This window comes from Bidens hawaiensis, unplaced genomic scaffold, assembly GCF_021521415.1.
Source record: "Bidens hawaiensis isolate Kalapana, Puna unplaced genomic scaffold, B.hawaiensis_p1.1 tig00037728_1, whole genome shotgun sequence".
Classification (NCBI taxonomy): Eukaryota; Viridiplantae; Streptophyta; class Magnoliopsida; order Asterales; family Asteraceae; genus Bidens; species Bidens hawaiensis.
In genome coordinates, this window is record NW_027505503.1 from 97,506 (window position 1) to 114,707 (window position 17,202).

Genomic DNA, 17,202 nt, shown 5'->3' on the forward strand with positions numbered 1-17,202 from the left:
ATCGGTTCGGTTTCACGGTTGGTTTTGTTTTTCAAATTTCTATCGGTCGGTTTAAAAAATTTCACACCGTAGCGAACGGTTTGGTTTATGGTTTCTATAAAAAACCAACCGTATAAAACCAGACCGAACCGTATAATTTATATTATATTATATATATCAATATTTGTGCTAAATATAAACCGATAATGTATATAATACATACATATTAACTAAATATAAACCGGTAATGTATATATATGGTATTATATGTATCTCAGTATTTGTGTTAAATATAAATTGTTAATGCATCCAATACCTTTATTTTGATGTATTTGAGGACCTTTTTGGTGTATTTGGACTTCCCGGTCAAAATTATATTGATAAATAGTTATCTTGATATACTTGGATAGTTAGATTGATGTATTTTCATATTTCTGAATATCTTGTGTTTAAATGTGACTATGGGTGAATTGTAAATTGACTTGTTAACTTTTGCAAATTATTCACATCACAATAGGTCTAAACCGTGAAACCAAACCGGAACCAAACCGTAACTTACGGTTTGGTTTAAGAGTTCAACGGTTTGGTTCACGGTTTGACCCAAAAACCACGAAAACCAGACCACGAACACCCCTAGTATCAACTTTGACTCTTAAAGTTGTCCGGTTTGCGGGGTACATGATGAATCTACCAACCACTTTGTTTTGTATTTTGTCTAGCTCCTTACAATACTTTAGCAATCCAGACCAAAGAATGCAATTAAATTCAAAATAAAAAAACATTCAAGTTACTCATACATAATTTAAACTCCCAAATGCCGAATAGCATGTATCAGTTACCACAGTGACAAAAGTTATCTAAGCACCTCAACACAGTCACAACATGATATCATTGTAAGAAAATATACACTTTCCAAATTAATAAATGTTTTCCATACACCATTAACCGATCCCAAATTCAAGTATCAAATCATTCAAATATTCAATCTCTTAGTTTACCCTTTTCGGGGCACGAGCTGCTGCAAGATGATCCTGCAAATCCATAATAAAGTTAGAGATAGCAAAATTTACTGATATCAAAATTAAACAAACGTAACAAAAACTTACAGATATGAAATCAAATGCTTTAGTATCATCTTTCTTTGCACTGCTCATCGTTGAAGTAGGGGTTTGGTTTGCAATAACCGGATTAAATATATCTGGAAAAGCTGAAGAACTACTTGCTGAACCAATATTCTGGGATTGCAAGTTATTCATCGTGGATAAAAACTGCTGCTGAGCTAAAAGATTGCTCATTGCAGCATAATTAATCTGTTGAGAACCAAATAACATAGGATTCAACATCAGAGTATTATTATATGCACCAGGATCCATAGCCATAGGAAACATAGGATTTTGACTCATCCCATGTCCTTGAAATTGAAGCATGTTACTCATAACATCGTTCAGCTGTGGATTTATATTACTTGTAGAATCTGAAAAGACTGTTTCCAGTGATTCCTTTTGAGCGGGCCCGTTCTGCGATGGTGATGACTCGTTCTCGGTTACAGATAAACCAGCCATCAAATCGTTAACATTATCTTTAGAACCAAACAGGTCAAATAATTCTGGTTGGCTTTGACTTGACTTGTCAACAGTAGCCAATCCTGAAAAGATATCGACTGGTTCTTGTTGTTCTATATTGTTTTGCCCATGAAATGACACGTCAGTAAACGGATCATCATTGTTCACCGATTGATTGTTGGCCACATCAGTACCCGAATCACCAAAAAAGTCATCCATCAAATTGGTGGTTGGTGTTGACACAGATACATGGTTCTCCTGTTCATTCCTGTTTGGCTCGTTGGTGTCGATTAAATCAGGCATTTGAATTACGGGTTTCTCGGGTTCCAAGTTTTTATCTTGCTGACTCATCTTGCTACCAGTTTGCTCTCCAGTGAGAAGGCCCAACACCTTATTTGCATAAAGATTTAATAAAAAGATGTGTTTTGCATTTAAATAAAACTTTAAAGCAAGTCTGCAATACCTTATTTGCCTTTTCCCTTGCGGAAGCTTGAGGAGATTGAGAACATTTTATTACAACGTCTATATTTTCAGTGAAATATGAAGCCACAATAAGAAAATTTTCATCATCTTTCTTCCTCAAGATTGCCTCAAGCACACATAATCCTCTCACACAAACCTGACATAATGATTAACCAAGTAAGATTTAGAAAAAACAAAAAAAGTCCTTAAATTTGAGAAGCTTAACGCCCTGCTTGCGGTGCGCACATATAATGTATATATGTGTGAACCCTTGGGTGGGCAAAAGTAAAATTGCACTAATTTTGACGTTATTTTACTAATCACGTGAAAATAACGTTAAAAGTGGCGGAAGGTTAATCAGGCATCATGTGGTGGCGTTGATAGCCGAAAGACAAGGGCACATGCACCAATCAGCCGGTGTCCCGAGGATTGAGTGTTATGTGTCTTATGTCCAAGGCTTGATTCAAAACTACTATCGAGCAGGGGGTCTCACCGGAAGCAGCCTCTCTATCCCTATGGGATAGAGGTAAGGCTGTCTACATCTTACCCTCCTCAGACCCTACCATAGCATTGCTATTGGTGGGATATACTGAGTACGATGATGATGATGATGATGATGATGATGATGATGATGAAATTTGAGAAGCTTAAGTTTGAATCTTTTTTTTAAAGATAATACAACCTAGGGTCCTAAAAGTGGAAAAAACTGGTGAGTTGGGTAACACGTCAGATTGTATTGACCCGATGCTTTTTGCCAACATGTTTGTTTACCAAATTAATAGTAAGTCAAAAATGATTACTATAACTAATTAACTATAATTATCAAATGTTTAGAGTAAAGTGATTTTTAGAAGGTTTTTGCCTTAGAAAATAACTCTGGGTCAAAATTGCCACCTTTAAGCCTGTAAACGAACCAAACGTTTGGTGAACCCTTCTGTGGGAAGTTCGTTTATGTTCTTTTATTTTAATAAACGAGCAAACATGAGCATTTTTTTGTTCATCTAGTTAAACCAGCGAACAAGAACACATGTCGCTTCCGTTCATTTATGTTCGTGAACATTCCTTTATGTTCCTTCATTTATGTTTGTTTGTTTGCATTCTTTTATGTTTTTTAGTATAACTTTGTTCATTTACATTCATTTATATATTCATGCAAAGTATTTAAGCCGATTATAATTTGTTTTAACTTTATAAATAAAAATATCACCTCTAACAATCTAGTCTTGTTCCCAACATATTTATGCTAATGTTTACTTTTTAATTGGTGTAAGCTAGGTTATGTTCATTCATCTACGTTCAACTATGTTTGTTCGTTTACGTTCCTGAACTTATACTATTAACAAACAAACATAAACAAACACGATCATGCTCATTATCTTAAAGAACGGACACAAAAAGGAAAACTCCGTTTGTTTAATTGCTCGTGTTTGATCGTTTGCTCGGTTAAAGTTAAATGAACAAATATGAAGATGCTTTGTTCGTGTTACTTAGGTTCGTTTACAAGCCTAGCCACCTATACATGTGACATTAAGCTACATTCACCTATAAAAATTAAGAGACTTTAAATGCACACATACCTGCCACATATGTGATTGAAGTTTTGCTTCAAGTGCTTGACTTAAAGCTAAAGCATCCAACTTTTAAGCCTCGGTCAAAAACACCTGAAGAGCATCTCGAGTGGGTTGTAACCGAATCCCACCAGATGTTACCATAGTCTCTATCAATCTCTCTTCACGGCTCTTTACACCTAAATTCCATGAACCCAAACCCGAACCCGAACCTGAACCACCACTCGAAACATCTGCCTGACTTGCTTTAACCTCTTGACCCCATGGACCCGACACTTCTGTTGACAGCCGAGCAGAAGGTAGGGCCCCACTGTAACTACTTTCATTAGTCAATGATCTTCTTATATTCGGGCTCTTGTAACTCCCCATGTTATTATTCTTATTTGAGGTCTGAGTTTGTGTTAAATTATTTAATCCCTGTTTAATGGTTGCGCTTCCAATGCCAACCACCTCATTAAGAAATGACTTCTTGTCATCTGATGGAGGGTCAAAATTGGTATTTCCAAACCCTTGTATTCTTTGGGCGAGACCTTCGTTAGGTGGCGGTTTACTGGTGTCTTCCCCAGAAAATAAAGCTGTTAAAGCTTCTTGTGCGGTTTCCCTAACAGATTTATTAAGGGCGTCACCCTTTAATGGGTCGGGTTGACCCTTATGGTGAATTAGCTCTCGGATGGCCACAGAGTTTCTTTGCATTTCTCTCTTGAAATTTGCACCCGACTTTCCTACTGCATACTTGATCACTCTCAACGCCTAGAAATACCAAAAGTGATCAAAACTGTAGTGTATATTAACAAGAAAAATATAAATCACAGTTTAAACAAAAATGAACCAAGCTTTACTTCCAGTTACAAACTTCAAATTCCATGTTATTAAGCACTACCTCAATAATAATTTATCGACCAGACAAATGATAAATGATAGGTCAAATGAGGACTAATAATCAACTAAAATCACATTAAGGGGATGTTTGGATGCAAGTTTTCAGAGTCACTCTTGATCCATTTAAGAATCAAAATCATGTAACTATTTCATCAAATCCAGATATATTTTGGTCACTTTACAAATATGTCAATAGCCAGGGGTGTCTGGATGCAAGTTTTAAAAGCAATATGTTGAATCTTGATCCACTTAGGAATCACAATCATGTAAACATTTCATCAAATCTAGATATATTTAAGTCAATTTACATTTATGTCAATGGCCAGGGGTGTTATGATGCAAGTTTTAAAAGCAACTCGTGATCCACCTGAAAATCATTTGATTAAATCTAGGTATTATTTAGGTATTTTATATGTATGCCAATAGCCAGGGGTGTTTGGAAGCAAGTTTTCAAAGCAATTCTTCATCCACTTAAGAATCAAAATCATGTAATCATATGATCAAATAATATATCATATGTAGACCATTTTACATGTATGCCAATAGCCAGGTGAGTTTGGATACAAGTTTCTAAAGCAAGTGTTCAACCATTTAAGAATCAGAATCATGTAATCATATGATTAAATCTAGATACATTTAGGTCACTTCACATTTATGCCAATAGCCAGGGGTGTTTGAAGCGTTGGATGCGAGTTTTCAAAGCAAGCCTTGGTCCACTTAAGAACCAGAATCATATAACCATTTCATTAATCATATAGCCAGTAGTGTTTTGAATTTTGATGCAAGTTATAAATCCAATCCTTAATCATTTGACCAATCCAGATACATTCAGATCACTATACACTTATCCGAACACGGTTGTTTGACCCTAAATAATCAACAATATCATAAACACTACATATCAGAACCAGTTCTCAACCTAACTTAACCTGAAACTATTAACGAAAGTTACCGGTGCGTATCGAATAACCGAAATGTACCTTTTGCTTAACAATTGGGGATTTGTGTTGCAGCCGCTTGAATATAAAGTCGGCGACTTCCTTAACAATGGAGACGTGAGAAGATCTCAGAAGGTCGCAGATTTCATCGAGCTTATAAAGAGGAGTGACTTTGTCTTCATCAGAAGTGGCCGCATCGATCATCTTTGACCGCCAGTACGATTCCACTGCTCGCCTGCTTGTATCCATCTCTCCAGTAGATAGATAGATAGATAGATAGATACAAACCCTAATTGAATTGAATTGATATGAAATTGTAGAAATTATTATTATTATTAGGGTTAATTGGGGAGATTGGAATGATAGTAGGATGATTGATGATAATGATCTGGTGGAACAGCTGGGCAGGCACTATCATACTGCCTCTCCGGAGTGGTTATTTACATAATAATAATAATAATAATAATAATAATTTTTAGAAAGAGAGAATTTATTTATTTTGGTTTTATTATACTCCCTCTGTCCCATTATAAGTGTTATAGTTTGACTTTTCAAGTCTTTCGTTTGCAACATTGACCGTAAATATTTTTGTTCGTGTCATATAATCCTTGATGAAAATTATATCAATGTAAAATACATTTAAAACCCAATCCATTCATATATTTTACATCAAGTATTATATAACACAAACAAAAATATTGTCAGTCAAAGTTAAACAAGAAATACTTGAAAAATCAAACTAGGACACTTAAAATGGGACGGATAAAGTATTTATTATGTCTAGTGTTTTTTTGTATTTTTATGTTGATTTGCTTAATGAAACGGAAAGACAAAAAAAACACCAAAGGTTAGAAGTTTTTTAATGTTTAAAACATTGATTAAAAACATGTAGACACAAAATTGAATAAGGTTAAAGGTAGTGGGGCTTAATCCAACCCAAAGTGATCTAATATATTTACGTCACGTAGGCGCCGACGTGGCACAAGATCAAGCCCCAGAGGGTGTAGTGGTCCAAGTGATTCGGGGCTTAATTGAATGTATTTTTTATATTTTTTTTTGTTATACACAAAGATATAAATTAAAATATTTCATTAAAACATAAATGAAAAGGAAAATAAAAAAATACAAAAAATAGTGTTTTTATTTTTTTGTTTTCAATTCTTTCCGAATACGATATTTTTCTTTCTTCATTATCGTTTGGTCGGACGGCGGTAGGTGGCTAAAGTCTTTGGCTAGAAAAGCTACTCTTGAAACGGTTTTTTTATGTCGAGCTTCACCAATCGAGAGAAGGCCACTTGACAATTCCTTAATTTCCTTTTTATAGTCGTCATCAGCCGTTTTTTTTCCCACGATCCCTACCCGGAGGGCGGCTACAACCTTGGTCTTTCAAATAACATTCGGACAAGTTTAGGTCGAAGTCAATTTGATTCTCCAACCCGCTTGAAGAGACGTATGTGCAGGTTGCACTAGTTTTTGTACGTTTTGCCCCTTCGGCAAAGTCCTCCGCACATAGTTACATCAATTTCGAGCACTTCCTTAAATTCGAACCGAACCAAACCGAACGATTGAAATTCGAACAGAGCGAAAGCCGAAACGAAGCAAAATCGAATCGAGCATTTTTCGATCGAACATCGATCGATTTCGAGTATTATTTATTTCTTTTTCACTTTAAAATTTTTAATAATAAACAAATTTGAAGGTTGTACTAATATATTTTATAAATAAATTAGTAGTTTTTAGACAAACGTGTAATATATTGTAATTTTTTTATTAAAAATAAGTTTGATAATGATAATGTAAACAGATTTCTAGTATTCTAAAACTTGAATCGAACAAATAAATCAATAAAACTGACGGAATATGAAAAATTTAAATGGGTAAAAATAATTGTAAGCTTATATTTATGTGTTTTGTCTATATATTTTTATATTTTTTCATATATAATTATATATAAAATAAATTAAAAATATTCGAGCCGAACCGAACCGAGCAGGCCTTTGCTCGTTGTTTGGCTCGTTTAGAAATCAAACCGAGCAAAGCGGCTCATTTTCAATCAAGCAAAAAAACGAGCAGGCATTTTCCGAGCGAGCGACGAGCAGTTTGAACGGCCCTACTCAATAGGCTTCTCTTTGCTCATCAAACCTCAACAATCTTATCTCCTTCTCATTTAGGCTTAGCAAAGGACGAATCTCATAGAAATGCACAAAAGCCTATCTTGAAGCATTGCATGTACTTAAACCCGAAACCAACCAATGAACTTGTTTTGGGACATTTGAAGCTGGTAAGTACTCAAACATGAATTGAACATACTGGAACCCGATTTTAAGGACGAATCAAATCCGGGCACATATATTAAGGACGAAAAAAAACAAACTTCAATAAGGTCCATTCGATTAGAGGTGCATAAATCAGGTATTAGAAAAACCCGATTCACACGATATATATTAATATTAAGAAAGAAAATCCAAACTCTACTCTTTCAGAGTTTCGCTAAGAAGCCCAATATTCTTCATTACCAAGCCTGGGCCAAAATTAAAATCATCGTCGACTGCAGCGCAGGCAGGCAGGCAGGCAAGGACCCTAAATCAATCAATCGCAAGTCCACCATCATCATCGTCGCCGGTCGGCCATCCATCGTGACATTCGATTGAGGTTTGTAACTCTCTCTGTTTATTTAAGTTTCTTTTTAGACTGTGCCTAATTGATCGGTGTAAATCTCTTTATTCTGTATCAACACGACCTAATTACACCATTTATTAATTTGTTTGGAAAATTGTTTATTCACCACTGCACTTTCATTTATTACTATATGTATTGAATCTGCATTTTTATTTTAGGGATTTAATGTATAAATTCTGAATTGTTTGTATGTAAAAAATATATTTTTTGTTTGATATATGTAAAAAGTACAATATTATTACAACTCAAACAACAAACGAGCTTCAAATTTAGTCGCTCCATTTTGTTTTAGTCATAGTTATCAAAGGCGCTAAAAAAGTGAGGGCCTAAGGAAAAAAAAGCACACTGAAATATAAAAAAACTAGAATATATAATGTATTAGTCTATTAAAAAAGTTATACTATTCTTCATATAAAATAAACAAAAACTATTATATAACATTTAGTATCATCTTATTAATACCGAGAGCTCTAAAAGAGTCAAGATTTAAATGTAATTTGAAAACTTGAATAACAAAATGTTCAAAACATGAAGACCAAAAGTTCAAAAAGTAATAAAAAGTAAAGGTTCTAATGATCATTGTTCTTGATCCGTCATCAATACCAGTAGAGGTGTTGCCAACTTCAAGAAGTGAGGCCTAGGAACTCGAAGCACATATATAGGGGCTTCACTTGAAAAAATGTGCAAGGCGCAAGAAACGAGGGCTTTTAATAACTATGGTTTTCGTATCATCATGTCCTTGTAGTGATGAAAATAATGAAATAATCTTTACAAAAAGTTAGCAAAAATTGAAATATTGCAGTTTCTGTTGGAGTAATGGACGATTGTGATTTTATGCGACAGGATTATTATGGTATTTATATATCTCGATGTTAATCTGCAGAAGCACAATGGCATTCTTATACAGAGCTCGTGCTGTTTCTTCAGCTTTATTTGGCAAACGGGCTTTTAGCTCTTCTTCCAGTATGTTTCTCTCAAACGGCCCTCCACTGATATTTATTGATAATTTTTTAATGCTGTAAAAAATAATCCAAAGCTATGAATTTCTATGTAACAACTGTTTCTTATACAGATGCCTATAACCCGACATTCTCTCTGGACATCAGTTCACAAGTTGGTAGTTGCATGCCCATATCCATGATGCGAATCGGAACCATAATTCATAACATTGAAGTCAACCCGGGTCAAGGAGGGAAGCTGGTCCGGGCAGCTGGCACCTTTGCAAAGATCTTAAAGGAACCGAGCGCCTCTAAAATGGTTTTAATTGAGCTGCCTTCTAAAGAGCAGAAACTGATTGATGTCCAGTGCAGGGCAACCATTGGGCAGGTGTCAAACACAGAGCATAAGGCCAGGAAGCTCAGGAAGGCTGGTCATAGCCGCTGGCTCGGGCGCAGGCCTGTGGTTAGAGGTGTGGCAATGAACCCTGTGGACCATCCTCATGGTGGTGGTGAAGGTAAAAGTAAGAGTAGTGGGTGCAGGGGTCGGACTTCAGTTACTCCGTGGGGAAAACCGACTAAGAGTGGGTACAAAACTGGCCCGCTGAAGCGTAGGAAATAGGTAATTATTGTTTGGTGTCTTTTAGAGGATGTTGATTTTGCAGTTTGGTGCAAATGTTCTAAGATGCTTTTGGTTATGGATTATGTTTGAGGTATTCATGATAATAATATTATGGATTTTTGAACAATTTAGATGAATTTTTTGTGCCAAATGAAGCTATGTGACCATTTTACATTTTTGGATGTAATTTATAAAGGCCCCTTAGCAGACGTCACTGACATGCAATACGGGCAGTATCACATGTTATGGGTCAAGTTACATGTGATTACTAGGCACCATTGGCATGCACCGGTTTATCAAGTCCTCGAGAGATGTAAACATCTAAAACAAAACATGTTTTGTTAATGTTCGGGGTGGAAAATGTAATCTTTTTGAAAGCCTCAACACCTGAAGTCGGATGGTTTGTCAAAATTTGACATCCTAGCTAGTTTACCGATAATATGTGTATTGAAGAGATTGAAATATTGAGAATTGATCACGTATGTGTCCTGGTAAATTGACTGATGTGACAGCCAGTGGTAGAATGTTGGAATGGTCCAAGAGATACGATCAGTATGTGCACGACCAGTATGCTTTGACAAACGGCTATGTGTTTTGAGAAGGCTATGTGCACGACCAGTTTGCTTTGACAGAAGGCCAGTGGTAGAATGTCGGAATGGTCCAAGATATTAATATCACACCCTATAATGATGAAAAAAAATATTTACTTAAATAATACTTTGCTTAGGATAAACAATCCAATATGTTTAGTTGCATTCAAATACAGATCAAATCATAAAAGAAATTGAAAATTTTTGGATTTGAAATGCTAGAACTGAATTAATAAATGTAAACCTGATAAGTGTAAATAAATCATTTTTAGTTTTCCTTAAATAACAAAACACTAATTCTTATGATTTAAAATCATAAACATAATCAAATGCCAGTTTCTCCAACAACAAAGACACCCTTCATCTTCAACTTCTTTTTAAAGAAAACACTAAGCCGTCAAAGAGCCCACAGGCCAGTACAAGACACCAAAAAACTAACTTGTTCGTCATCTCCTGGTCACACGATGGCGTTCTCTCTTTCTGAACCGCTCAAGCATGATCTGATCCGTTGCTGCTTGTCTTCCACCACCGCCTGCACCACCACCACCGCCATCACCTCCCTCTACAGCAGCAGAATCATTGGCTCTAGATTCCCCATTGTTATTTGCACCTTTTTTCTTGTAAAGCTCAGGATGATCTATAAGTCATCCATTAATATTGTTAGAGCATATAAAAAGAAATAATAGAAAGTGACGAATAGTTGGATGTGTTAAGACATACCTCTCCTAAGTTTTTCAGCATAGTCCTTGCCACGTTGGAAATAGTCAGCACTATAACTTGAAGGTATTGTGGATTCAGTTTTAGCCCGACCCATTAGTCTTTTCTCCTGCAGGAGCTTTTTAGCAGCCTCTGTTTCCTCAATATTTTTCAGCTTAAATCTGCACCAATAGCAAGTTAACTCCTCAATATTTTTCAGCTTAAATCTGCACCAATAGCAAGTTAACAGATTTTTTACCAAGTTTATAAACAAAATAAACTTCCCATAACTGCATTCTTTTATCATTAGGGAATACAATATATACATACACACACAATATATAGAGAGAGAAAGAGGCATACTCAATAGGAAGCTGGATTTCAGCGATTCCAGTGGTCCATTGAGTAGAGCTTTCCTCTGAGTTTCGTCGTTTGACCTAAATCAACACATAGATTGTAAGCGTAAGTATAACAAGTTCATACACTATTAATGAAAATTCATAGGATATTCTATAACATAAGCCAGTCTTTATCTGTTTTGGCAAGTAATTAGGTAGCTACATGTTTTCATGACATATTGACAACACACCCAAATTTGATTATTTTGTAATTTTAACAGATGGATAGCTTTTAGTCTTGCATAAGTGAAATTGATTGCTTCTTTTTGTTACAATAGAACGGGACAACCCGTAAAAATAATATGATGAAAACTGTAAACAAAACACCGAAACTAGCAACTATATCATAAGAGAACTGCATCAACTTTATATCCTTCATATGTTAACATGATGTAGATGTAATTATATTTTGTACATAAATATGAACAACTTATGCTTTCTATTAAGCAACTTCTTCATCTCATTTAAAGGTCACTTGACCACTTAGGACTTTCTAAAATAACTAACAATAGACAAATAGGTAAACTTTAACATCAAGGTTATTTTACATTAGCCATGTTTAATACATCAAAACTAGACAATGTACTTATCTACTTAAACATTCACTTAATCCCTTCTTAACCAAACAAGCACTAGCCATTTGTCAACCAACCGCCTAATTTTCTAAACTTTTAATTAAGGTGGTAATTTCTTCAAATTGATATAATAATCAAAGAGTACGCTACACAATCACATCAGTAAATAATAAGGTATAATAATATTAAGCCAATGTATCACCTTAAGATGCTCTGGAATTTTGTATAGTTCGTCCTCTGCATGCTTTATATCATTCTCAACTTGATTTGTCACATCAATATTCTTCCCTTTCTTCTTCGCCAACTCTTGCTCAATATACTTTAACCTGCACATCACCCACAATAAAATCATTATGTTGTCTTGTATACATAGTTATCAAATGTGCTAGGCGTGCTCAAGGCACATAGGCCTCGCCTGGGGCCTAGGCGCAAAAAAAGCGAGGGCCTGAGGAAAAAAAAGCGCACTTGAAAAAAATTAAAAATATATTATGATATTACTAATTTTCAAATAAAATAAACAAAAGCTATTATATAACAGTTACTATCACCTAATTAGCACCAAACGAACTAAATAGTCAATTTTCAAATGTAATTCCAACATATGAAAAACAAAATGTATCAGTATAATGCCTTTGATCTCTCCTAGATCTAAGTTTCAACAGCACTCCTTGCGTTTCTTTCGCTAAGCTTTTATCTTCTCATGTTCCTGGCATAGACAATGCCAAAGCGCTCACCTAAGAACTAGAAACGCATTTATTAAGCCTCGCCTGAAAAAGGGGCCTAGGCGCAAGAAACAACGGCTTTGAATAACTAAACTATGCTTGTATATACCACACAGTAATGTAGTACTAAAGACAGCAATTCTAACACAACACAAAAATAAGCATAATTTGTTTAACAAATAGGATTCTAACTCGTTTAACAAACGGGCCGTGTAGCTGTATTAACATACATGTAACTGTTTAAATGCACATAATAATATTGCAACCAAGGGTGAATACATACATATGTGGATCTTCATCCATGACCGCAGTCTCCTGAGCAAAAGTATCCTGCAAAACCAAATCATCTTTCTCCCCATCCCCTTCCGCCTTCTCACCGCCTTTCGACACCAACCCACCAACATTATTTCCGCCACCAGCCTGCCCTGTTTTAACCACTGCTGGAACCCCTGACTTCTTCTCCCTCAGTTTCTGCAGAAATTTGATCTCTTCCAAAGCCAATCTGCACAAACCCATCATCAAATTGGATTTAACTTAAGTTCTAAACCCCAATTAAACGTTTTCCCCAATTTCACATACAAACCCTAAATTACGAATTGGAGATTGTAATGTAAGAATTAACGTACCGCATGTCTTTGCCGTCTTCTGCAACTGTTGTATGATCATCTTCTTCCTCTGTTAAGCTTCTTTTTCGAAAGTTTTTGTTTTTCTTCATCTTTTACTGGTGTTTTTTCTTTCTTTCTGCAAACCAGTTAGAAGTGTTGATCATTATATAATCGTGCCTAGGGGTCACAACTATGCTGTTAATCAAATCACTCATCAACCTAGACAAAATCAAAGTATCCCGAGCAAGAAACTTTGCATCGGTATTCACTCGTTATACTCCACCAGTACATTTCATCATTCGACTCAATCTTTATGTCGTTTTTAAACTTAATGTAATCGCTTCGATAATCGTTGCAAATATTTGCCCTACATAGCCTAGTGCACAAGACGTCCCACAACGGTCTATGCCGTCTACTTAACCCTACACATATGTTACACGTGCTTGCTACAACTATGGAAACCCTAAGCCATGTGTGTCCTCAACTTATTCATAGTCATCGGGCTCAAGTTTATCAAACCAATAAATCAAACACCGATTTTGTAACGCATACAAATTCAACCTAATCAAGCAATCTCAAATAAATTAATCCCAATTATTCAAGTTTTTATAAATTCAATTAATCAAGGTGTTTTAAATTAAGATGTATCCAAATCAATCGTTATTTTTTCAAAGAAGACTTTTGTTGTTTTCGTCATTTTTATCTAAACATATTTTTGTCTAATCAATCATACACTATAGCAACTTTTTGTTTAATTTTGTTTTTGAAACAACACAATTTGAATAACCCATCAATTTTAAGCGTTTTATCTCGGACAATAAAATTAATCTTACTAGACAATTGTTTATGATACCGTACTTCTTATTTAAGTAGTTTATCCTTGTTCAATCCCAACCCATCTCAATATCCACTTTAAGGAATCCTTTCCTCTCCAACTCTTAAGATTTATATCCCTATACCAAAAAGATGTTTTGGAAATTTAAATATTTTATTAAAACAACTCAAAAAAATTCAATTCATTTTTAGCAATACTTTACACAATGACTATCTTCTATTTATAACCAAAACGTATTAAGATTCTTGCTTTCTTTAAAAATCTTGTCTTTCAAATGTTTTGTTACCCACATGATGAGACGGGTTGTGTGGATCATCCGACGATCTAAATAATTATGGTCAGGAACATAATTATCAAAGTCCTCGCATGGAAATCATAATGCGTACAATTATGTGTCATAATATAGAATCAAAAGTAGTTGGGGTAACGGTACGAATGTAAAGATGATAAGGACATGGTGGATACGCAGCTGACACATCCTATATATAAGTGCCCCTATTGGATTTTTATTTGGAGCGTTGTTTCAATTATTCAATGTTATGTGTTATGATAAATTTTAAATTATATTTTAAAATTTTCCTTTCCTCCAAATTTAATGGTTTTGTTATAGCATCATTTAATTTTGGGACGAAATTTCCTAAAGTATGGGAGATTGTAACAACTCGGGTTTTTCGTATTTGAATTCTTATTTATTTACCCGACTCAAGAATATATTTCGGATTTTCAAATTATTAAAATCTTAAATTTATTAGTATTTAACTTTGTTAGACTTATTTTATATTCATATAACTTTCAAACTCGTTATATTATGCTTAAAAACCTTTAAAATCGCTTAAAACGGCTAAAAATCACATTTATGGAAGGTAAGGGGCTAGTTTTGCATATTTTCGACTAAATTAACGAAACTTAAGATCCAAGATATCTAAATTAATGTTTTAAAACATACTAATTCGTTTTCTTGTTGTCCAAACCAAATTTGGTTAGTTATTATACCATATTTTCTCATTAATAGCTTATTTTGTTTCCTAATCGAGTGGATTTTTTCATAAATGCATTAGAACACTCAATATTTGATAAAAAAATGCACCTCTAAACTCTAAAAACTACTAAAGTCTAGCCATCCTCCCCCTATCCCTCAAAATTTCCCTTTTCCATTGTCGGTTTCTTCAGGATTAATCAAGTTCTTCAAGCCGTCGTTGACTTTCAAACCATTAATTTCTCTTAGTTCCAATCCTCGTTTGGGTAAGTTGTCTTCTTTAATATTGTAGGATTTTATCTCTTTTACAAAAACCCTTAGGTTATATGATTGAGGGGATTTACTGTGTCAATTGGACCCCGACCTGTTAGGGCAACATAGTCAATAAGATTGACTATTCGATTTCTCTATCTTCTGGCCAATATTAGATTTTGGGCCAGAAGACTTTTTTTTTGAGATATTGAGTGTATTGACCAAAACCTGACTCCTAACTCGTTGTTCAGATTCTAGTCAATACCACCTCGCTTATTCGTTGAAAATCTCATAACCGGAGTTCTATACATCCGTTTGGATTGATTCCGATGGCAATGTTCTCGGTTTTGAATATATTTTCTTATGTATAAGTATCAGGCCTGTCTGGGTCAGATCACACATCGGTGAACTTTACTCGTTTAATCGTTCTCTCGGTTTACTTGCTTAATCATCGAGGTGAGTAATCATTCCGCTTTTTACTTATTTTAAATATTTTGGGGACATATGCGTATTTACAGTATTTATATATTATCTAGTATTCAAAACCACAACTGTTTAATCCTTTTGTGTATATCAGTTTATGTCTAACTGTTTAATCCTTGTGTATATCTAGTATTTGCTTACTTGCTTTATTTAAATACATTTCGGAGAGGTCCAACATATTCTCATTATAGTATGATCATACCGCCATCGTAGTAGCCATCGTCCAGTTCATCTGGCATCGAGCTTACCGGCAACTCATTTTTGGTAACCGATGCCCGACGCATGGCAACGGTTAGCCCTATCTTTATATATGTGTGATTTGTTTATATGCTATGGTTAAATTGCTTATCTCACAGGAACAGTTTTCATTTGTTTATTTATTATATATTATTATTGTAGTGTCTTAAACTGGTGTTTTACTCACTCAACATGTGTTGTTGACAAACATTTCTATTATGTAGGTTATTGTTTGAACTAGTTGCAAGATTTAGTGAAGACTTACTGAAGAATTAAGTTAGAAGAATTATAATCAAGACTTATATTTGTATTCATTGTGTGTTCAAATGAGTTGTACTTTGAATTTGAATTTATTTGGATATTTAATTAAATTAAATAGATATTGTCACCTTTAAATTATTGCATGATAGTACCTTGAGAGCTGTGAGCAATCAGCTCACGCCCGACATTTCCGCCTTAGGTTGGGGTGTGACATCCAAAAGCAAAAACAATAACTTGGAAAATAACATCAGTCGTTCTACCAACCACCAGTCATATCACAACTACAATCGTGATGATGAATATCAAGAAAAAAAACGTGAATGGTGACAAAGTAGCTATTTGGTTGGAAGAATTTGAAGCAGTGTTAGACATCAGTGATTATGCATAGAAGGATAAATTGAGATTTGTTGCTCACTCGTTCAAGTCAAAGCGTTATCGTGGTGGACGATAGTTGTTGAACCCATAGGCAAAGAAGTTGTGTACAAGATGAGCTGGGATGAATTCCAACAGTTAGTGTTGGAAATTTTCTGTCCAATAAACGAGACATAATGGCCCATATGCCATTGGGAGTATACCAACAAGTTCAACTTTCACGATTAGTTCCATACTGGGTAACTCTCGAATCCAAACATATCAGTCGTTATATAATTTGGGGTCTTACTCTTGAAATCAAAGGGATGGTCAAAGTCTCTAGACCTCAAACTGTCACACCCTCGGTTAGGGCCTAGGCGAGTGACCCATTAGTTGGTACTTGTCACACCCTCAAAATCCACTAACGGAGTTTTACCGTCAGAGGGTGTGAACTAACAGGATCGGAATCATTTGTTATAATCAAACCATAAAAACGTTTAAATGAAATTAAGTGCGGAAGCGTAAAAACCAAGAGATAAAAGTTGCGTCACGCAGGACGACTCAAAACCCCATAATAACAGTTTAAAATCAGGTTGC

At 34.9% G+C, this 17,202-nt stretch overlaps 2 protein-coding genes and 1 pseudogene across 4 annotated transcripts; 1 reads left to right on the plus strand and 2 right to left on the minus strand.

Annotated features, from left to right (window-relative positions):
• Window positions 1–870: 870 nt before the first annotated feature.
• Window positions 871–5,637, minus strand: LOC143613562 (protein MODIFIED TRANSPORT TO THE VACUOLE 1-like; annotated as a pseudogene). The gene is made up of 5 exons (XR_013150140.1): window positions 5,431–5,637; window positions 3,581–4,321; window positions 2,005–2,160; window positions 1,086–1,931; window positions 871–1,010 (listed from the first exon to the last, which is right to left on the minus strand). The product of XR_013150140.1 is annotated as a protein MODIFIED TRANSPORT TO THE VACUOLE 1-like (transcript).
• Window positions 5,638–7,951: 2,314 nt separating this feature from the next.
• On the plus strand, window positions 7,952–9,752 carry LOC143613567 (large ribosomal subunit protein uL2my, C-terminal part-like). Of its 2 annotated transcripts, none has more exons than XM_077087242.1 (3): window positions 7,952–8,040; window positions 8,951–9,030; window positions 9,140–9,752. In XM_077087242.1, exons 2-3 carry the CDS (start codon window positions 8,958–8,960, stop codon window positions 9,622–9,624), a joined length of 558 nt encoding a protein of 185 aa, XP_076943357.1. In that variant the 5' UTR covers window positions 7,952–8,040; window positions 8,951–8,957; the 3' UTR covers window positions 9,625–9,752. The 2 variants fall into 2 exon arrangements, with proteins under 2 accessions (XP_076943357.1, XP_076943356.1); XM_077087241.1 differs by having other exon boundaries at window positions 7,958–8,040; window positions 8,911–9,030.
• Window positions 9,753–10,421: 669 nt separating this feature from the next.
• LOC143613568 (protein COP1 SUPPRESSOR 2-like) lies at window positions 10,422–13,338 on the minus strand. Its single transcript, XM_077087243.1, has 6 exons — window positions 13,232–13,338; window positions 12,889–13,107; window positions 12,086–12,209; window positions 11,274–11,347; window positions 10,935–11,092; window positions 10,422–10,851 (listed from the first exon to the last, which is right to left on the minus strand). Exons 1-6 carry the CDS (start codon window positions 13,318–13,320, stop codon window positions 10,661–10,663), a joined length of 855 nt encoding a protein of 284 aa, XP_076943358.1. The 5' UTR covers window positions 13,321–13,338; the 3' UTR covers window positions 10,422–10,660.
• Window positions 13,339–17,202: the final 3,864 nt, after the last annotated feature.